The 23,625-nt window shown below is 41.9% G+C and overlaps 1 protein-coding gene across 1 annotated transcript in view; it reads left to right on the top strand.

Annotated features, from left to right (window-relative positions):
- The window catches only part of mpped1 (metallophosphoesterase domain containing 1), a 58,421-nt gene extending 35,243 nt beyond the window's left edge, over positions 1–23,178 (top strand). Inside the window, exons 4-6 of the mRNA XM_041030366.1 lie at positions 16,554–16,669; positions 21,024–21,137; positions 23,060–23,178. Coding sequence (XP_040886300.1) covers positions 16,554–16,669; positions 21,024–21,137; positions 23,060–23,178 — 349 coding nt within the window. The remainder of the gene's footprint in view (positions 1–16,553; positions 16,670–21,023; positions 21,138–23,059) is intronic.
- The last annotated feature ends 447 nt before the right edge of the window (positions 23,179–23,625 follow it).

Below are 23,625 nucleotides of genomic sequence, written 5' to 3'. Positions count from 1 at the left end.
TGGATGAGAGGTGAGACATCTTCAAGCTTCAAACAAGGAGTCCAGTTGCCTTCAATCAACCCTTAGGATACGATGACCTGGATGAATGAAAACTTGAGCAGACATGAAGGTTTGGGTTAAAATGGTTACTTTGTATAGGTTAGGACACCTTCATTGTCATGATCACATTAATAAACATGTTTAAGATTCGGGATTGTGGTCTTAGTAGCAAAAAATAAATGTAAACGTAACAGGAAATTAACAGCAGTGTCTCTTGTTAAAGGTAAGCATTTTGTTTATAATAATGACCCCGTTTCTTGTAAATTAACTATCAACAATAAACATTATTACTACAGCCAATAGGGGGCTTTCTCACTTTAACTTAAACGTGTAGTTTCACTGCACTTGCTGAAATGACTGATTTCATCGTTTTTCCTGGAACAGTCTCAAAAAGAGAGTAACTCCTCTGTGAAGATGAAGAAGCTATTACATTTTAACAAAAAATGTAATAATACAAGGCTTATTTAGATTCAGGTAAAAGGAGCAGTAGCTCTACGTCACACAGGAAAGCCCTCATGTTAAATGAGAGAGCCGTATAAGCCACTTACAACTAAGAATAAAACGAGGTGTTAGGATATGATTCACCTCAACAGGCGACTGATTGGTAACCTTGAACATTTGTGTTGCACTAACTGACTAAGAATAGCACATCACAGTGTTAGAAAATGCACAAAACTTCTGTTTTAAGTTGGGAAAAGTTAGTTTCAAGTTAAGGTTTGTGTTGACCAGCTGGACTTCTGTGAGTGCTTGCCACCTCTGCTACCTCAGCCCTCATTCCTGCAGAAAATCCCCTCAGGTTTACCTACAGTCATCCAAAGGCAGCAGTCCTTAGCGGTAACAGGACTCAGTAGTTAGTCCATGCCCAATTCAAGCACTGCCCCCGCCCACACACTTCATTCTACCACCCCCAGTTCCCCACACGCAGGCTTGAATTAGGCCTCCTTTGTCGCCTGTGCAGCTCCAGGCATCTCCTAATGACATAGCAACTCACCCACCTGCTCTGTAAACACACACACTCTCATACACACACAAACTGCAGCCTCCACCTGCTGTACCAAGGGAGGCTTACACGGTGCTGAAACCATGTGCACTGATCCAGTCTTTCCTCATCCCTTGCACATCCAGCACATACTCCCAGCCTCTGTGGAGACTCCCCACGCTCATCCCCTCTTCCTGGTTATGTTTGTCCGCCCCATCTGCCCCTCTTCAAATCATTCTCTCCTCCTCCTTCTAGTCTCCCATCCCTTATTTATTTATTTATTTGTGGTTCTTTTTAAAATTCTTTACACATTCCACTTCGGCCGATTAGCGCATTGTTAATGTTTTTCCGCGTCGCCGTTCCTTCCCTGAGAGAGTCATCTCCGGCGGGAGCTCATTATCGCCGGGCATGAATTTGACTGCCAGGGTCCCGACTGATTTGTCACATCCCAGTTCCCTCCTGCTGCTGAGCCCAGCAGATTGGGAGCGTTGTCAAATAGTGAGTGTGTGTGTGTCTTATAAGGAGGGGGTGTTGAGGTGTAGCTTTGGGGTGGTGAGGGTGGAGGGGATCGTCTAGAACTTCCTGCTCTGGGGAGTGTCGCAAAGCGTTTTCCTACAATGCCTGCTTGTTACTGTCTTGTTTCCTGACGATAACTCTTGTCGGTGGCAAGGGATGGCAGCCAGTCACGTTGCATGTGTTGAGAGTGTTTCCATGTGGCATTTGTCATGTTGCAGGTATTGTTTACAGCAATTCATGCAGTTTTGTTGATGGCTTTGTATTGTTCTGTTATATGGAAATGGGACCCTGGCAGAGAATTCATCCACTTACAAGATGCAAGACATGGGCTGGTGACTATGGAAGGAGGAAAACAGAAACAAACGCAAAGATTTATGACTCAAACAGACAATTTTCAGCATGCCGGCTTCATCAGAGCGTGCACATCAATTCATCCAAAAGCCTGACAACGGTTTTACTAAATTATTCTGTGTCAGCACTGTAGAACAGTTACGGAATTTTCACTTTTGCTTTGTTGTGCAGTGGAATAAGGATAGAAAACTTTAGCATTGCATTGATTCTAGCCACATATTATGGCTCTGGGATGAGTTTTGTATTGTGCTGCTCCCAGAGGCCTTCGGAATCCTTCAAAGTTGCTAGATTTAACAAATTAAATGAAGCTTTAAAGGTAAATGCTAACCACTGCATCACCATGCCGCCCTGAGAGGTGATCATTGACCTCCACAAAAGAAAGTGTTAAAAATGTCAATTTTGTGCTTAAACCTAACCAAACCATTCCCATAGCACTGTCTCATCACATAAATGTATTTTTCATCTTATTTGCAACAGTTTTGTAAGGAACAGACAAATGAAGACAATTAGCTTCTTTTGTTGTGAAACAGTTGCTGCAGTTTGTTACCAAGTGAAACCAGATACAGATAAACAGGGTTCAGCTCTTATAAAATGAGTTGATGAATTTGGAGCAATTCCGCTAACAGTTTGTTGACATGTCTGTAGTTCTTTTCACCAAGTGGGAGAGATTTTCACTGTTGGAAATTCGCCATATCTCCATTGACAACTGACAAACTGACAACTCCTACTTGTCAATGGAGACAATGACATGAACGGTTTTCACCACTCCACTGCTCAGAACAACAGTTTAAATAATACAATGTGAATGCAGCATCACAACATCAACAGCTGTAAATCTGGTGATTTTGGCTACAATGATATAATCCGTGTGTCATCGACTACAACCCACAGCGCCAACCCATGGGTTTAGTGGTCTAGTGGTTGAGTAATTTTCAGAAACCCTACATAGTACTCCAGCATAGAGATAGGGCACATAAAGTGGTGGTGGCTTTAGTGGTGACACTACTGAATGACTTCCTGTTGACAATTAATTTGGGGCAAGAAAGCATCAGTAGAAATAAAAGTCAGCTAACTTTTCCTTGTCCTTTTCTTTTTCATTTTAACAACTTCCTAATGAGTACAGAGCTATTGAAAGATCCATCTTTGTACACTGAGTGTTGTACAGTCAAGCTTTGTTCAAACCTGCCAAACCTTATTTGAAATTCAAGTGAGGTTTCCAAAGGTATATATATATGTTCAAAACATGAAACTAAACTCTCCTTTTTGATGTGGTGGTGCAGTCATAAAAACCTGAATATTGTTTGTTTGTTTGTTTGTTGTTGTTTTTTTTCTTGTTTGACTCAGTGTTTGAGGGATGTACCTTCAATGACACATGGTTTTACCCCTAAATCAACACAGAGCTGGATCACACTCCCAGATCTACCAAATTCAGGGTCTGTGATGTGACACCCCCCACCTTCTTAGGAGGTCTGGAATCAGTTTTGGCTCTGTTGATGTGAGACTTGGTGAGAAAGAAGGAGGTAGGAAGTGTCAGAAAAGAAGAGGAGAGCAGGAACAGGGGACTCAACTATTCTGTCACTAATCCTGTGTATGATTCCTTCCCTCACTTGTCCAGCAGTATCCCACTTTCCCCTCTCTGCGTCTGTTTCGCTTTCACTCTCCACGTCTTTGTTTGGCAGTGTTGCATCTCCTGTCATTTCCCCCCTCTTCCTCTTTCTTCACTTCTAGCTCTGCATCTTTCCCTTTGTCTGCCAATCCGTCATTGCCCATCCCCAAAGCCTCCCTCTCCTCCTTTTTCTTCTTTGCTACTGCACCACACACACAGAAACACCCCCCGCCCCACACACACACACTATCCATCCCTTTATGACTTTCTTTTCTGAATTAAAAAAAAAAGAAAACGGGACACATCAGGGACACTGAGACCTGCCAGGTGTGTTTTTGTGAGCATGTGGAATTGACACAAGCCTTGATGTGTGATACTTCAGCATTTCAGCAAAGAGGCATTTTTTATAGACTCGAACGTGGATGGATGAATGTACAGTATGGATGAATGGATTACGTGGCAAGAGAGGAAGGTGTTGTGATGAGGGAGGAATGGATCAGAATGGCATTCAGACTAAACGCGAAACAAACTTTTGCCTTGTGCGAGTAGAGCCACTGGACTGTTTTTACAATATTTCACTATCTGGAAATATCTGCCCTTAACAGCCAATGGTACTGGCTGTTAAGGGCAGAAAGGAGGAGGGGCTTGCCTTCATAGATACCACAGACCTTCGCAATGCTTATTCACACAATCAGCCATGACCGAAATTACCACTATTGCTGCCTTGTACCGGAAATTTGGATGTGTTAATGATTACGTTAACTGGGGAAGGCAGCTAATGCTAGTGCTAACTTGGCTAGTTAAGTTCAACCAATAGCTAGAGACATGTAACAGATGCAGATTTTACAAACATATCTACATTTTCACTCAAGTTTAAAATTTTCAACACCCGTGAACGAATATTCACATCTTCTCGTCCGATGCTAATTTGCTGCTATTCATATCGCTGCATTGACTTGGCATGTAATCATACTGCAAGAAAAAGTAGATTCACATTTGGTCATGATCATGCACAGATTTTACATCTGGAGAGTTCAAGGTAAAACCTGATTGGACAAACTTTTTCCACTGACAGAATTTTCCATCATTTCTTTGTTGGAAGCTCCTCCAGAAAGAGTCAAAAGATAATTTGACACAATATTTACACAATATGATTCTTATTTTCATAGTTTCATTTCTATGGGTAATAATGGCATTGTACCCAATAAGTTCATCGCTGAAACACATTAATTAGCTTGTTGCATCTTGTTTTTTTTTTAATCAAAAATAGAAACGCTCAGGTTTATTTATAGTCAGCATCACAGTTGATTATATCCACAGTATGACTCAAACTGAATCTGAAAATGTGAGTATAATGTCTGTGAGTTCAGATTTGACCAAGTAGTGGCTCAGGACAGGAGCATGATTTTTGATGCAAATCTCAGCAATCTTACTAAAGTATTGTGAGTTGCAGCCACTGTTGTTGCAACTCTTGATTGTGTTAGAAAGTAGTAGAACCTCTGCAACCAGAGTACTGGGGTCTTCACCTCCTCCACCTGGAAAAGCTTTGTTACAGACTAAACAATTACTAATCAATTTAAATATCAATGTAAAATAATCAACGGATAAATTGATAGAGACTCAGTAGTTACAGCCTTTAACTGAAGGTGTGAGTGTGTGTTTTTGGGTGAGATGTTCAGCATCTGCCTGCCTAATATACAACTACCGTACTACAATCTCTCTCTCTCTCTCACACACACACACACAAACGCACGCACAAACAGGGTTCACTGCATAAACAGCATGACAGTAGTGAACATGCAACATACATGGAATGTCTACATTATCTATTGAGTATGTGCGCGCGTGTAAGGGTGCTCATGAGTGTGAAAGCTGTGAATGAGCACAGCTGTGAGCAGACACACCAGGTCTTACACGCACACACACACACACTCACTCACAGATCAGGGAAGCGTTTCTTGTGATGCTTTTCTTCGTGTCCTCTCACTGTTTCTTTCATGAATCTTGCTTGCTCTGTATGTCTGTCTGTATGTAGAGAGAGAGAGTGTGTGTGTGTCAAGTGGACAGATGTCCCCACTCTCTGTCCCACAGATGGGCTCTGTGATGCCACAGTGTCCTTGTCCAGGATTCACAGGATGCTTGGACATACACACTCAAACTAAACCCAACTGGGCCCACTGCAGAGTGTGTGTGTTTGTGCTTGTACATCTATCTTTGTGAGGACCACCTAGAGCTTAGACCTTACGGAGTGAGGACATTTTGGTCAGTCCTCACAACTTAAAGGGCTGTTTGAGGGTTAAGACTTGGTTTTAGGGTTCAGGATAGAATTGGGTTTAGGTTAGGGTTAGGCATTTAGTTTTGATGGTTAGGGTAAGGGGCTAGGGAATGCATTATGTCAATGAGTGTCCTCATAAAGACACAAGTACAAGTATGTGAGCGTGTGTTGCCCATGTCTCGTTGGAGAGAAGACTGTGTGTAGTATAACACTGTGTGTAAATCAGAGCTCTGGCAATCTTCTAATCCCTCCATCACTTTGTGCTGAGACCTTTGCTGCACTCACTGCTCACCTGCAATTATACCATTACTATCTAACACACACACACAAAATAGTACTTAAGGTGAGAAAAGCCCATAATACCCACTATCTCCAAACACTGCAAAACCAGAGCTGACTGTGTGTGTGTGTGTGTGTGTGTGTGTGTGTGTGAGAGAGAGAGACAGAGAGACAGAGATAGAGAGAGAAAGAGAGAGGCCCTGTTCACACTTGGCATTGAAATTTGTCTCCAGTGGCTTCTTGTGATCAGATCTGTGATCTGTGATTCTGATTCCGAATAAAGCTGATTCTGATCTTACCAGCATTACCTCTAAACCCTTAACGTAACCCTAATCCTAAACATGTATGTCATTTCTGTTTGCAAAGACCAAACACATGGTTGTTTTTAATCGGCGGGAGGAAGTAATGCACTTCCTGTCCCCTTGTCTGCCTGGAAATTAAAAGAAGAAGAACAAGAAACAATAAAAGTAATGCAGACTGGGTCTATTCCTTGGCAAGTTCAAGGTAAAACCAAATTGGCCAAGGTCAGCAGGCGGTCTTTCACGCATGAATGTACACGCTGCAAAAAGAGTCTGGCAATATGTAGCCACCTCAGAATGTGGTATGAGGGGTCAGAGCTCAAACACGTCCTCAATCCGTCTTTGGTTTGTTCACACCTGGACTTAGAACTGTCCACTTGTGATCATATTATCCAAGATGCATGTTCATGCCAGGTCTGTAAAGGGCCAGAGAGGGGGAGGGGGGGGGGGGGGGTGTCTGTGTGTGTGTGTCCTGAGACCTGCTGTGAGTTACATAAGTCATGCTGAGGGCCAACATGTCTCCAATCTGCCTCTCTGCAGAGAGGTCTGTTGGGGGTGAAGACACAGTCAATGCAACACAGGTGGATCCAAGACCACAAGAAAGGCAGATTAAAGGAGTAGTGCACCTCAAATTCACTAGTGCTCTCCTTACCCGTTGGCTTTGGGACTGTTTTAAAGCAGTTTCATTGTTGGTGCCTTCAGGTGTTTTGAGCATTGGAGATGTTGGACTTCCATACAGCCTTGAGGGAATTTCTTCAAATTTGGCACAAAGTCTTTGGACTGATTAGTACTTGGTGGTCAAAAGTAGACCTCATAAAACATGTTTTTGGTCATAACTCAGGAATTAATCAGCTAATTATTACAAAATACTGCAACTTGACCATGACAGTCTTTCTAGCATTGAAGCACTCTTTAAGGTTCCCGAAATAATTTAGAACCATAGGCCACGGAACAAGGGCTCAATTCAGGTAATTATTGCAATGCAATACAATATTTTTTTAATGTTACTTTGCCAACTCAAAATGTGTGCTGTGAAATAAGGTTCTTTATTTTCACTTGCATTTTTTCCATTGCTTTACAGAGGTGCAGTGGTTAGCACTGCTGTCTCACAGCTAGAAGGTTCTGAGTTCAAATCCACCAGCTGGGGCTTTTCTGTGTGGAGTTTGCATGTTCTCTCTGTGCTACGCTAGCAATGGTTCCCTCTGGGTACTTCAGCTTCCTCCAACAATCTAAAGACATGCAGATTAGTTTCACTGGCAACTCTAAATCTCTAAATTGTCCATAGGTGTCAATGTGAGCATGAAAGGTTGGATGCCAGCCCTGTGATAGACTGGCAACCTGTTCAGGGTGTACCCTGCCTCTTGTTTTGGATCAGCTGGGATTGGCTCCAGTCCCCCCCCAACAAGACCCTTAAGAGGATAAGCATTATGGATAAGGGATGGATGGATGCTTTAAAGAGCACAATACTGAAATGATGGTTAATGATGGGTGTAGTGAGGTGGTGTTAGGACGGCACAATGCATACTCACACACACACGCACACACACACAAGCGCTGTAGGCTACTCCCTGTCACATCTTTAATCTTCCTTATTATCTGAGTCAGATACACTCTGCCTCCGAGTGCTGTTTTCCTCCCTCTGTCCTCACTCTATCCCTCCCTCGTTGGCTGCTTCTCTCCCTCCTTCCTTAACACACCCATTCCTCTCCCTCCTTTTTCATTTCCCACATCATTTCTTCACCCATAACTGTGCCACCCATTCTCTCCACAATGTATTGTTTGCAGGATCAAATTTGGAGTTTGGTCTTTTGCGTCCAGCATTCTCTTTCCTTCTCTCTGTTCCTCCTCTCATTCTGTCTGTCTTCCTCTCTCATCCTGTCTCCGTGTTCCTGCTGTGAGGATCAGCCCCTTCACGTGTGCGTGTGTGCCCACAATTATACATCAAAGTCTGTATGTGGACGGGGGAATTGAACAGCACGTCTGCAGTGCTTTTGAGTCACAATAAATAATTAAATTGAAGAACTGCTCCTTTGCAACATATAAAACAACTTGTTCTCTCCCCGTGTGTCTCTAGCTCGGCGCCCCGCTGTGCTGAGTGGGCCAACCAAGTCAAACTCTCACATGCTTGCCATGTACCACCATGGGCTATGCAAACGCTGAGGACAACACGCTCGTTTTTAATCTGCGCACGCGCCTGTTTGTGTCTGCGAGTACTGCAATGTCTATTGAGTTATAACTGTCAAATTTGCCGAAACGAGCACCGCTAATCTCATTGTGTGGGAGTGAAGGGGGGGGGGGGGGGGGGGGCGGCAGTGACAAGCTTTCACGTGTCGCTTCTGTGTAAACTGCTGTTGTTCTGAATCTTCAGCCGAGTAAGGGAACTTTTTTTAAAAATCCCTTTCGTGTTTTGATTCCTTGACTTCGCTTTGAATTGTCATCTGTTTTGTCACCAGGTCAGAGGAATGTTTTTCATGACTCCGATACCAGCACTTTTCACTGCGTTTTTTCTGGTCTAGGCATTCAAGCCTTTTCTATTGTTCAGTTCAATGTCAAGTAGCTCTGGTTGAGAGCTAGAGCTACAAGTGTACAATGTTACTCCTGAATAAACGTGGTTGTCAGTAAGTTTGGAGGCAGAATGTTGGAATTACATTTTCTAACTGGAAGTTTTAGTGGTAGAACTTTTATAGTTACTTTGTGTTTGGAACAATACAGTGGCCTTGTGGTTGTAATTACTCAGTTGGAGTTACAAATTTGGCCTGGTATAAGAAGATAGTGAAATGTAGGATTGCAAATTCAATTTGACAGCCAGGTCTTTTTGTCTTAAACTGATTACCCAAAATATCCTGTCATGTCATGTCCACCTGCGGATTTATCAATTTGTTCAGCTGAATATTTTCTTTAAATATATTTTAGCATTGTACTTCTCTAACATTGACAGAGTCACATTGGGCATTTTAAATAATAGATCAAAATCAATGCAATCAGTTATTCAAAGTAATCTGTTTCCTTGTCAAAACTTCATTCCTGTTTTACCAACAATTCACCTTGAGTCAGTTCACTCACCTGCATTGGTTGGGGTGTGTTATGCTAGTAGCATGATACTATGCTAGCAGCCAGGGAAATTCATTCTCTGCATTTTACCCACACTAAGTAAACAAAACACACACACAAGCATGCACATGCACTAGAGACGCTGGGGCAGGGGGGCTGCCTAGTGAGGCGCACGGGGAGCTGGGGTGGATCGGTGCCTTGCTCAGGGGCACCACAGCCATGGTTGCAGGGGGCGCATCTCCTTCACCACCACCCATATCCATTGTGCATATCCATTGAGGGGGTCCCTGCTCCATCTCTCCATCAGCTTCGGGGTCCTTGGCCTGAAAAATGTTGAAGACCCCTGGTCTATATCAATAAAACTTGGCTTACTTATGAGACCTTCAACTGATGTTAGTTAATTGTAACCAGAATGCTTCAGTTGCCTAAGCATAATCCTAACTACCTAACAGTTTGTGTGCCATAACCAAACCTTAAAGCTTACCATAGTTGCCAAGTACAAACTATAGAAAGCAAGAATTCAGTCATTCTTTTATTGGTCAATGGAATGACCTTAACAAATGGTTATAAAGTTTTAGAGATTTAGTCAGGCTCTGCTCTTTGAGAGGGTTCATAAAGAAGAGCAGCAGCTAGAATTCTGTTTAGATAGCTAGTCCCCTCAATAAACATAGATGTACAATGAAATTCATATCAATCATACCAAAAATTCTAACACTTAAGGAGGTGGTTGGGCTGGTGAAGGAAACGGTGAGAAGCGTCAGGTTGTAGTGGCCACTCCATACACCTGCATGAATATGAATAGAAGTCAGTCAGTAGCCACACGTGATGAATGAGCCAGTGATTGTGAATCATCCCACATTATCCCACCCATTATATTCGACTGACATGCATGAGAAGCACAGAGAAAAAATCTGGCCTCAGGCTGAGCTTCAGGAGTGAACATCTGAGTCTGCTTCTGCACCGAACTGACAGGCGGTCTCACCTGCCAGATGATTTAGCAGACGCTTTTCGCTCGACCTCTGCTGGAGTGGGGGGGGGGGTCCCGGGGGGAACGGCAGCCTTCCCTCTGTGCTCTTTTAATTGAAACTTTTCCTCCACAAGGTTTCCTAGAGAGGAAGGGCAAGTAGCATCTACGGTGTAAAGACTTACACACAAGACATCGGGCAGACGGAGTTTGGAAATAAAAAAAAAAAAAAGTATAAATAAACAGGCACAAATTCATGAATTTGTGTGAAAACAAAGAAGGAACAGCTTTTCGCCAGTCAGTGTGTATTTATACCGCTGTGCTCCACTCCTCCAACCTGCCTTCCAGGGTCATTAAGTCATGAGCAGTTAATTAAATCTAACAGAGGTGATCACAGATGGGTGTTTTCACTGCACTGGCACATGTAGTGATTAGCAAGAAACCTGTGTTAAACATTAAAACAGGTCCTGTTAAAGTAATCCTCTTTTTCATTTTCTCTTTTTTAACTCTTAAAACCACAGCACTCCCTCATCTCAGCTCCTCTTTTTCATCCTCTCTCATCAACAGTTATAAGATCTCTTTTTTCTTGTTGTTGTTGTTGTTGTCATGTGTATCCATATAATTGCTGAATTTTCTGTCTCGATCTTGTTCACAAACTCTGTGGACTCTTTTGGATCTTTGGTTCTGTTTGGTGTTTTATTTTCAAGTTATGTTCCTTGTGTATCTGCTCTTGGGTTACTTCCTGTTGTCTTTTTACCTCTTTGTCAATTATCTGCCAGTCCTCTTTCAGTTCTGAAAAAAAATAATAATAAATTAATAATAATAAATTATAAAAATAAACAAATCCCATGATGATCATCACCAACAGTGTGTTAGTCTATCGCTCAACACTTTCCTGTTCTGCCTGTGGCTCTCAGCTCCAGGTCTGTGGGTTCCGACTGAAGATATAAATCTTTAAAATCATCTTGGAAATATATAGTTTAATTTTTAAAAATGCTTAGTAATTACCTAAAACAGCTTCTGACTGTTCGTAGCAAACAAACTCTAGAAAATCATGTTGGGGACTAGTTTCAGATTGGCTGAATCCACAAATGACTCTGTACCCTAGTGAGTATTTTGGGCAGCAGGATGGTGTTACTAGTTTTTGGAAACAATGGAGCTCTATGGAACAGAGAAAGAAGATATATCAGGCTTTGGTACATGCACAGCACTTGTTAGTAGGATACATTCAGTGTTGGCTTGATCTTTTCATGGTGTTCATTATTTTATTTATTTTATTATTTTGCCTGTGAGTTTAATGTCTCAATGCTCTCGTCAGCCTTGTTCCCAGCAGGAGCTGTTTTCAGAGTAAAAAAAAAAAAAAACAATCCACTACCTGCTCAGCAGCAAACACAGTGACTACCATAGCTTGGGGACAGAGCAGCACAGTCTCATGCTGGACTGAGGGCACCCTGGACGCTACAGTGACTCACCGTTGCCTCTTGAGATATAGATTAGATTAGATTCAACTTTATTGTCATTACACATGTACAGGGACAGGATAACGAAATGCAATTTAGCATCTAACCAGAAGTGCAAAAGCAGCAAGTGCAGCATATGGCAAAAAAAAAACAAGTGCAATATATACAGTATTCACAGTAGATATATACATATAGAACTAAATATATATAAACATGATATACAGATGAGTGTTTTATAACAATATGTACAGTTAATAGCATTGTCAGGTATGCCGCTGTGTAGCCATGTTTCTGTGAAAATCATGACATTGCAGTCCAGAAGTCTCTTACAGCTGTTGATGCGGAGTCGTATCTCGTCCAGTTTGTTCACCAATGACCGTACATTAGCGAGGAAAACGCTGGGTAGAGAGAGCTGGTGCGGTGTTGTTTTTAGCTTAGCTCTTACCCCTCCGCGCTTTCCCCGTCTCGCTTTCCCCTCATTCTAACCGCCCGGCTGGTTAGAGTGCGTAGACTCGGGTGTTCTGGAGATCTCGAGGATGAGTTGAAGATCGGCGATAAGACTGTTGGAGAAGAGTAGGTTGATATCCAAAAGCTCCTGTCGGGTGTACGATGTTAAAGAAAAGCTGTTCCGTACGAACAGACCCGAGATGAGCAGGAAAACTACTGCAATTTTGCAAAAACTGGGGAGACGCTGAGCCTCACGCTGCACACGTGCCGCCATCTTGGTCTATCAGTTGTACAAAGTGGTATTTCGAGATGGGGCTAGCTGGTTACCATGCAAACTTTAGTGAAAATCTCTGCAGCAAACACATAGACATCTTTGACATAACGTCAAAATTTCTTCAAATTCTGATAATAATCAAAGTTATTTTTTGAACGTCGGAAACTGAAATATGTACATATTACCCATTGCAACTTCCTCCTGACCTGTCTCCAAACTCTGCTTCTCACTTTCTTCCCTGCTGGACCTCAGAATAACATCACTGTTGAAGTGGTTTAAAAAAAAAAGACACAGAAGGCAGGCTCTCAGAGAGCAGGCTACTGTCCTGGCAGCGGGTCATTTTCCATGGTAGCTGGGAGAGTGAGGGGGAGACAGACAGAGAGAGAGAGATGGAGTAATATGTCAAGAAGAGAGGGAGAGTGGAGGAGGAGGAGGACGAGAGGGGAAATGAGATGTGATGAGGGGGAGAGATGAAGAAGAGAGAATAAGAGAAACGAGAAGGAGAGAGGCAAGCAATGGGCGCTTTGCTGCCCTCGGCAGAGCCATTCAATGATTCATGTACTTACTCCAGTGATATCAACGGGCCTTGGTTAGTTAGACACACACACATTCTTGTCCGACTGTCTTTGTGAGGACTCTCCTTGATATAATGCATGCCCTAGCTCTTTAGCCTAACTTCAACCATCACTTCTAAATGCCTAACCCTAACCTAAACCAGATTCTAACCTGGTTAGAATAAAAGCAAATCTTAACCCTCAGAGTTGTGTGGACCGGACAAAATGTCCTTAAAATGTTAAAATGTCCTCACAACGATGGTTTTGAAACAAAAATGCTTGAAATGCACATTTGATTAAGTGTTTCATTTGACTTTTCCTCTTGTCCTGAAGAGAATTACGGCAGTAACTCTGAGTGTGAAATGAAAGTAATGGTTTGAACGCTGTTGTTTTTCTCCCAGTGTGCAGCCTGAAGACGTGCCTGGGGATTGAGACAAACATCTGTTCTCTTCTTCTTCTTCTTCTTTGAAATCCCTAACAAATACAATACATACATACAGAATCTTTAATATGCTCCTCGCTTTGCCTGATTCTCGTCCTCTAAGTTAACACAAATCACTTGTACCACTGTATAATCCCTTACCTGATAAAAAAAAAACAAAACATTGTAATTCTGAAGCAGGGATATTATCCATGGAATTACATTCAGTTAGTCTTGGGTTTTCTCAGCAAATACAGGAGTGGTTCTCTCACACAGAGAGAAGCTACGGTCAGTTCCCGGCAAGAGATAATCTCTTTTTAGTAATTGTGATGGAGACGCCTACAGAGGCATCCTGGCATGGTGGAAGCCATGAAGAGGTTTTGCTGCAAAATGAGATATAAAGGGTTTGAAAGAAGAATGACATTTTCTTTTATAGAATGATTGATAGTACAAAATTAAAACAAGCTGGGGTATTTTATAAGTGAAACTGTAATCCTCAGTTGACAAAATGATAGACTGGATCATCAGTGTTTTAGGAAAAAAAATCGTTTGAAACTTTAACAAAGTAAAATTTCTGAGGTTTTGACAGGAACTCAAAAGCGATATTGATCAATAACAGATTGCTTGTGGGGCTATACCAGTGATTTTGACTCTATTAACCCATTAACTATTGGTTATCAGCAACCTTTTTCAAGGGCATCACAGTGGACATATAGTCATTCTGACTCACTGGGTGTTGGAGTATCGTTGACATATGCTAGTTTAAGTGCATAAGTTTTAACAAGGGGTGGCACAGTGGTGCACTGGTTAGCACTGTCGCCTCACAGCAAGGAGGTTATGGGTTTGCCAGACAGGGTTTTTCTGTGTGTAGTTTGCATGTTCTCCCCAGTGATAGCATGGGTTTCCTAAGGGTACTCCTCCCAGATTAGGTTAATTGGCAACTCTAAATTGTCCATAGGTGTGAATGTGAGTATGAATTATTGTCTCTATTTGTCATCCCTGTGATAGACTTCCGACCTGTTCAGAGTGTTCTCTTCCTCTCGCCCAGTGTTGGCCATGATTGGCTCTAGTCCCCCCACCCTCCCCTGTGACCCTTAAGAGGATAAGCAGTATGGATAATGGGTGAATGGATGGATTTTAGAAATAAAAGTGAAACTGTGACCAACATGATCAGTTAAATAAGCCAAATCCAGGAGACTGGAAATGCAGGAAACAGAAACCAAACTGCGTTCATCTTCAACTCCTGAGGGAACTCAGTGGGTAGAGAAATTATGTGCAGGAACCAAAGGCAATCATACGCTTACATATCAGAATCCTGGATTATGTTGGAGTCATGTAGACAGATGTGGATAACCAGGTAAACATCAGATCCTGAAAATGAAAAAGGTTCATTTGTTTCGAGTTTCAAGTTGATTTTCACAGTACACTTAAACCAGTGGCTGCCTGGCAGAAAAGAAATCAGTCTAAATGCTGAATGTGCTTTGGAAAGTGGTTGTAAATAATGTAAAGTGTAAATGATTTGCAGTTAATAAAACATGCAAAAGTACAATATGGTCCTTTAAGTTGATGAACTGCATAAGTTGACTTCATCCTTCCACGCACATGGCTCACACTCTTTCCATCCTCATGAATCTTTCTCTTTGCTTATCTACCCCTCTGTTGGGATGAATCACCGTCTGGTTGGTTATTATCAGAGAAAAAAACTCTTCACCGTTTCGTCTTTGCTCTCTCCCTTCATCCCTCCGTTCACACAGAGAGATTCAGGAGCATCAATCGTGCCGCTGAGCTCATTCCATTTTAATTGAGACGTCCATGTTAAGATGGACATGAATATTACATGCCACGGGCTCTATTAATATGCTAAGGCCAGTCTAAATGTTTTAATATTTGCTGTGTAAATTATTGAAATTGTGTTCACGGGCAGCATTGGATCATTCCTCGGAAATGTTTAGTCTCTGGTGTTCAGGAAGTGATGGGATTCTCATTGCGTGAACTCCAGCTGAAATGTGGACTGATTTCCCATGGTGCATCACTACATACAAGCTGACCACCCTTCACCAGAGAACTCAGGGGTCACCATTTTTAGCTTTCTTAATTAGAGAGAAAGGAGAAGAGAGTGTGTGACAGGTATTTCTTCCTGTCTTCAGGTCTGTCTTTCTATCTCCTCATCTACCTCTAAGTCCCCCAATGTGTCACACACAGACACACACACACACACTCCGGAAATTATTCTAAAAAATCTTCAGCTGATGTTCCACTGAGCACAGACGCATCGGGCAGCGGCCACAGCGATAAAGTTGGCGTTTCAAGTGACTGCACTCCGCAATTTCAAAAAAGCCGGCTGCACAGCAGCGACAGACACACACACACGTGTTGTGTTGTTGGAGAGGAAGATGGATCGGAGTACAGATTGTAAGTGACATGTTAATTTCTTCTCCGTCACTCAACTCACGGCCAAGGCATCCGCTATCAAAAGTAAAGGGACAGGAGCCACAGCCTTCAAGGCTCTCCTCTCCTTCTTCTTCTCCTCTTCTCCTTCTCTTCTTCCCATTTCTCACTTCTTCCTCCCTCGTCTTCCTGCCATGGAGCGTTCCAGGGTTTACTGTGATGAAGGAGATGTTTAGGAGATGTAGTTGCATTAGCTTCCCTCATCTTGCATAGATAGTTACTCTTCATAAGCTGCCCCCCGTATATTATATATATTATGAATATTCTGTGTGTTCTTCTTGTCATTGTTATTGTCTTGCTTTGCTGTGTCTTTGCTTGTTCAGTGGTTCAGTTCAATTTCAGGTGGTTGATGCGACTTAAAATGCTTTCTATACTATTTTTATGACACAATTCTCAGTACCTATTCACATAAGGATCCTCTTTATTGTCATTAATCATTGTGTTGCATTGTGTGTCTGTTGTAACGACAAGTATTACTCCTATTAAGGTTGTGTAAAGGTTAGTAGAGAGTGAGATGTATGACATCTGACCTCTGACAGTGAGAATATTAACCAAACTATATGTATGTCTTTGCATGTGTGTGTCTGCAGGCAGCCCTGGTATTATGGTTGGGGTTTCAACCTGCCACGGGGTCAGGCTCTGCTGGACAAGTGGAACCAGATCCCCAACAACACAGACATCCTGGTGACACACTGCCCCCCACTGGGTGAGACACATATTACACACACACACACACACACACAAGCAGAAACACACACACATCCTCGTTTAACTACATTTGCAGGGACCTGATATTGATACTGTGCATTCCCTACCCCCTTACCCTAACCTTAACCATCACAACTAACTTTAACCCTGATTCTAGCATGAACCCTAAAATCAAGTCTTAACCCACAATTTTACAGTTGGTAACTTATATTTCTCTAAACTTCTAAACTGAGTTCACTTTCCTACTTTCTAGTCATTAAATCCAGTTCTCTTCAACTTTAAATATTTGTAACAAAAGTTTGAAAATAACTAAAACCCAAGGATTTGATTGAGATGTGGACTTCTGTTTGTTGGCTCAGAAGGCGGAAATACTACTGTTGTGAGTGGCAGTGTAATTTTTTTTTATCAATACTTGTTTAAAACCTGAGAGAAAACATGAGATGAGCGGCAGAAGACATGATGATTAAATATGTAGCTGACACATTGAAATAACAAGTGTAGTCAACTTAATTGATGCACTATTGTAGATTTAATCAAAGCTGTTGTTTAATGACCAGTTTTGTCTTGTCAACATCTTGAATTTGTCATGGGAAAAATGGTTATTGACAAACGTGTTTTGTCACATTCATAAACAATGTACAAATTTTTATTTTTTAGTTTGTCTGAATATTTTACATGTCTAATAAATGTTATAATGTGTGTGTTCAAAAATACATCTGTGGGCAGAAATATGATATTTGACGTATTTCTTAACATATTTTTTCAATTTTGTTGATGGACATCAAGTCATACCAAGTCCAAGGGCTAAATTCCAAGTAGAGTCTTGTGTCAGTGGGGTTAAAGTCACCACTGAGATAGTCCAGATGTGAATCCCTGATTTTGTCAAGTCATTCCCCACCAGTCATTTAGATCTGAAGAAACCTTTCAGATGTGGGGTTGAAACCTTCAAGAACCTCCAGTAATTCCAGTTGCCTTAGTTGTATATTTAGAAATACCATGACCTGGATGACTGAGAATCTTTCCCAGATCTCAAGTCCAAAGTCATAAGATTCATCAGAGTCCAAGTCATGAGGCTTGAGTCGTAACCTCTGTGAATGGGGGGCACTGAGGTTACATGGCCCCAAATGATCATTGCATCCTCAACAGTACCAAAGGTCCAAGTATGTGGACTCACACACTTGCACTTATGTACACAACCAGCATACAGGTATGTGTGCATATTTATCTACTGTACTGTACACAATTTCTGTGGCAAATGAAAAAGTGGAGTGGAAATGTCTCTGTGATGAATCTCTGAGGAATCATGGTCGCGTCGAGCTGGTGAAGGTAATCAAAGCAGTAACTTGCGCGGTCCAGTCAGCTCATCCTGCCCTGCCTGAAAACACACTTCACCTTTAGAGGAAGTGATTAGCTTTTCAGCTATTTTCATCCTCACACACAACCTCGTTACACACCAGCAAAGCAAGAGTCTGTACAAACACAGATGCCAACGCACAAGCTGACTTGACATCATGTACACACTTCTCTGTCTTAGCACACAAGCAGACGGAGACACACACACATTCGCTCCTCTCCCTCACTGACTCTCACTCTCGCACACACACTTTCACACCTCATCTCCCGCTGCAGCTGCGGCGTTCGGATGAGTGTGTGTGATTGATTTCTGTGTCTGCGTCGCGGCTGCGAACACGGCCATTTATTTTCCATTCAGCTTAGCCAAGTGTCTCCAGCTATCTGCTCGTAAGCCACCGGCATATGGAGCAGCTACAGCAGGCTACTAATGCATGACACACACACACACACATATATATACATATGCACACAAAGACTCAGAGAAAGACTGAAGGGAATCATATGAGTGAGAAAGAAAGGAAGGAGAAAGGAAAAAAGGAACTGAGGACAATAAAGTGGATTATTTAAAGCACCAGGAGTCAAGAAAAGACATCCACTTAAAAATATTTTTTTAAAAAGAAGGAGAAATGAACGATGGATGGGGGGAAAAGGAGTGTGATCAAGACATTTCGCAGTGCAGCAAAACCGCCCGTCTTTTATGAGGCGCAATAAAGCAGCAGATCGGTGGCTAGAGAGGAAAAATATGGCCTCTTTATCTGGCTGTGAGGAAGAAGTTAACAGCAGCGAGAGAGAGCGAGAGAAAGACAGAAAGTGAGACAAAAAGAGGGAAACAGGCTCAGTGCCCGAAAGCAGCAGCTGCTTTGAAACAAGTGGCACTTTAGAGCAAAATACCCCGAGACAACAAAAAGCCCTCGTATAACTCCTCCCTTCGCTTCCACCGTCTCCCAAGGCTTGTAAAGAATACACTTACAGTTTTAAGGCATTATCCACCTAAACTGGCACTAAAGGAGTGTTTTTACAGGTGGATCCATTCAGAGGACAAAGAAGTCAGACTGTAGCATTTTACCACCGCGATGCATTCACTGCCAGCTGAGAACGTGGAAGTTTTTTTTATATCTATGTTATGTACGAGAGGGTCCATTAACTCATTAACTCTGAGATTTTTAGCACTATGTTTTTTTCTCTGTTGACTACTAGCAAACAAGTCATAAGGCTTGATGACTTGGTTACTTGGGGCTCAAATCTTGGGAATGGCTCTTAAAGACTTGAGATTTTGCATGGACCAGTTCTTAAAGACTTGAGATTTTACTTGGTCTACACACTAATCTCAAGCCCTTAAAGACTTTGAGATTTTTTGTGGAGTTGCCCTTAAAGACTTTAGATTAATCTCAAGCCATCACAGATTTGAGATTAATCTCAAGATGTTACAGATTCAAGATTAATCTCAAGCTGTTACAAACTTGAGATTTTACTTGGTCTTGACTTGAGATTAACCTCAAGCCCTTTAAAATTTGAGATTTTGCTTGGACCGGTCCTTAAAGACAAGAGTTTTTGTATGGACTAACCCTTGCTAGGGTCACAGTAATCTGAGAATAAACCTGAGGAATATATGTTGTTTCTTGAAGCATTAGTTGCTACAACTTATTCAAGGCCTTAAACATAATTGTGGGGTTTAGACCTTTCCAGATTCATGGCCCCAGAAGATGAATACTATGATTTTAGTTGACCCATTGAACCTTTCCTTTACTGCCACTCTCAATGCTAAATGTCTATGTACACAAAAGAAATTTAATCTTGGTAGACTGTCTTTTTGATTTTTGGAGGACATTAATGTTGCTCAGAGGATGAACCTGTTCTAAATTTGGACACTCTTTGGGTTTTGGACTGCTGGTTAAACAATTTAAGGAATCTGAAAATATCACCAGCTTTAACCCTGGGAACTTATGAGCAGACTTTGTTAGGTTAGCAGACATATGGGCACCGTGGGGTACTACTATCAGGACTCTTTTTTGTTATTCGTCCTTTTGTTAACTTCACTTTCTTTTTCACTCTTCCTTTGTGTTTACCATCTTATTCCTGCCTGGGCTGAGTGACAGAAGGCAGGGAAGATGGAGACATGAGCTCCTCAGTCATTTTATTTCTCCGACTTGATGCTTTTATTGACTCAGCATCATCCACATCCCTCCTCACCAAGCAGCCACTAAATCATGCACACTCCACGCTTCATCCTTGTCACACACACTGTGAAGTCTGCATCCGCGTGTGGCTGTGATTGATCTTTATTTTCTATGGCTGCTTTCTCAGATTCACTTTTATTTTGTGCTGCGACGTGCGGTTTGCCATTAGACGAGAAGTGTGGAACGAAAGAGCTTCATCCTAAAATGTGATGGATCGCTTTTTGAGGGGAGATGAAATTTATAGCCTTCCTGGAGATACGTTCAGGCATGGAAACAAAAAATCAGCACAATACTTTTGCCTGATTAAATGCAAAACTCGAATGATTAAAACAGGATCATTGCTGTAATAACTGAGGATAAAAGTAAGGGAACAGGTGCACTTACAGTTACAGCAGCACACAAACAACAGTAGTCGCTTACTGATGGAGCTGCTCTGTCCATGCAATGTCGGACTTTTTAAACAGAAAAATGAGACGAAATAAAATTCTAGCCTAGTATTCCCGCAATAAACAACAGCGTTCCTAACATTAGCTTCTCCGGTCCTCTATCTGTATCAGCAGCGACCATAAATCGGCATTTAAGTCATAAGCCAGTGGTAAAATATGCTAATACACACAGACTCCTTAGACGGTCGGTTAGTACAGTCTGCACTACAACAAGCCATATTGTCACAAAAACCTATCCAAACATTGGCAAACAAACACGGACACAGCAGCCCCTGTCAACCGCTGGCGGTAGCCGGAGGCCTCTGGATGTAGCCGCCTAGCCCCAGCAGCAGGTTTGGTGTGAGGTGGTGTCTGATTTGCATATCACCATGTGTAGGTTTCTTGGACTGGGTCCCAAAGAAGATGCAGCGCGTTGGATGCATGGAGCTACTCAACACGGTCCAGAGGAGAGTCCAGCCCAAACTGCATGTGTTTGGACACATTCATGAAGGTACGTGTATGTATGTGTTTTTAAAAGGCATCAAGCAACAAGCAATGCTGGATCCTAAAACAGTGAGAATTCACTATTTAAATGTGTGAAACTAAATTGCAGAGCATTGGTTAAGTCAGTGTGTTCACATCACGGCTACAGTATCATTTTTTGACTTGGCTTGTCTTGTTCTTGGCCGTCGTTTTAATCAAGATGTACAAATGTATGTGAAGAAATCGTCATTGGAATCAACAGCAATATCTTGTTAAGATTAAGCTTATTAAATTCACTGAGATCTTCCAGTTATGTAACCTTGGAGAATATGTTGATACGGTATATTTATTTGAAAAAGAAAATTATCTAAGGGTATATTAGTGAATAGCTGAGTTGCCACATCCTTATCAGCATTTCATCCAGGCTTGTGAGTGCAGAGAGGCTGTCTCCCAGGACAGTGGATTTGCTGGGGCTTTTTTGGGGTTATCAGGTCAGTGCAGAGCCCCCAGAACAGCGCCACCACCCCCCGCCCCATCATCCGAGAGAACCACATTAGAAACTAGATCAAATTTTAGTTCAGAAGAAGAGAAATAGGCTGAAACCAACTCTCTTCATTATTGTAAGGACTCTGGGAAAAAACAATTCAGAAAAGGCAGAAATTATCCTTGGGTTCATGCATTTGAAAGGACAAACACAGACATGCACCGTTCTGTGCCAAGAGTGACACCTACACTTGAAAAAAAAATCCTGATAGTATAAAGTTAAACTGTAGTACTTCTTGAGAGATGGTAGTGAACCTGTGTTGACAAAATAGTAACACTAATTTCTTTTAGAAAAGATTTTTCCTCCACTGCTGATGCTTAAGGGGCTTATTGCTGTTGTGTTTCTTCAGTGCAGGTCTTCATTTGTCCCCAATGATAATTGCATCATAATCATTACTCTTTCTGTCAATCAAACTGTGTGCAGTACTTCCTTTGATTTCATTTTAGCATTTTTTCAAATACTGGTGATATTCGCTAGGGATTTGTGGCCTTGGTAAAACTAAACATTGGCAGGTAGCGACAACCCCAAAAAGAAAACCCCAAAAGTTTCCACGTTTGGGTTGTATGTTTTGATGTATTGGATGTATTTCAAAACAACAGTTATCTTCCAGTTCACAGCCTCAGATTCTGCAGTTAAGGGGAAAGTTGGGGAAACTTAGCTTACAGTCTGATATTGATAAGTGATAAGGGGTGATTGACAGATCCCTTCTTAGTGGAAGAACAGTCTTGGACCTCCAGAAATTGGTCAACAACAGAAATGTCAACATGGCTACCACTGATCTTCTACTTCATCTGGTAGGAAGAGGTAGTAGTCTGAGGGGGTCAAATCAGGCAAACAGGCTTGTCCAACACCCGTTTAATCTGCCCTAAATCTGGGCCTTAAGTAAATACCAGCTAAATTGAAATTTGTACATTTGCACCCAGGCTGTAATTTGCCATGAGCTTGTAAATATTATCCATTGTAAGATAAGATAAGATAAATTTTTATTGTCATTGCACAATCATACTTTGTAAAAAAAGTACAACGAAATTGAGGTACTGTCCCACATCAGTGCAAAAGAAGGCATAAGAAACACAGTACAGCAGAAAAAAAGAAAAAGTAAAAAAAGTAGAATAAAATAATAAAATAAAATAAATATATCCAGGATAGAAATATACAGTGTGTACCGTATATACAAAGACAGTGAACATTGTTTATTGCACATGAAGTAAAGTTATGTGTTTGCATTGATTAGGGCTATTGCCCTGTTGTAAAAGCTGTCCCTGAGTCTGTTTGTTCGTGCTTGTGTTTTATCAGTTGCTTAGAAACAGCAAGAAAGCCAAAGCTCACAAAATTTGAATCTTCAAAATAAAAGCTGATTATATCAGAATACAAATGGCTTCCTTCCTTCTCTCACCGCCCCACAGGCTATGGCATGATGACAGATGGCACTACAACATTCATCAATGCCTCAGCCTGCACCGTCAACTTTCTGCCCATGAATCCACCCATTGTCTTCGACCTCCCCAACCCCAGGACCACATGACTAGAGGAGGCTCGCTCCGAAACTGCCAATCAGGAGAAAGGCACCAGGAGAAGTAGATGAGGTCAGAAGGCAGGAGGGAATTCTGTAAATATTAGGCGGGTATGTTTTTTGATGGTACACACCTGGGGTCCATTTGTGGAGAGCACTAAGTGAGGACTGGGTGCTCACTCATGCTATTAGTGTTATTCTATGTGCCATCATTTCTTCATCAACGACTGAGTCTAAATGCAGATGAATGAGCAGAAAGACGCTTTGACATGCGAACAAATGGACATTTTGTTTGTGTTCTCTTTTACTGCACTGACAATCTCTTGTCACTCTCGCAGAGAGAGACAAAAGAGACACCCTGATGTCCCTGTTGGCCTTCAGGTCATTTTGAATTAAATGGCAGAAACATTTGGACATGCGATGAAACGACTCATCTACAGGACAGTTTGGGTCCAGCAC

Source organism: Toxotes jaculatrix, chromosome 22, assembly GCF_017976425.1.
Source record: "Toxotes jaculatrix isolate fToxJac2 chromosome 22, fToxJac2.pri, whole genome shotgun sequence".
In the NCBI taxonomy this organism is placed as follows: domain Eukaryota; kingdom Metazoa; phylum Chordata; class Actinopteri; family Toxotidae; genus Toxotes; species Toxotes jaculatrix.
Note: the sequence above shows the minus strand (reverse complement) of the source record. Positions and strands in the feature narration are given on the sequence as shown.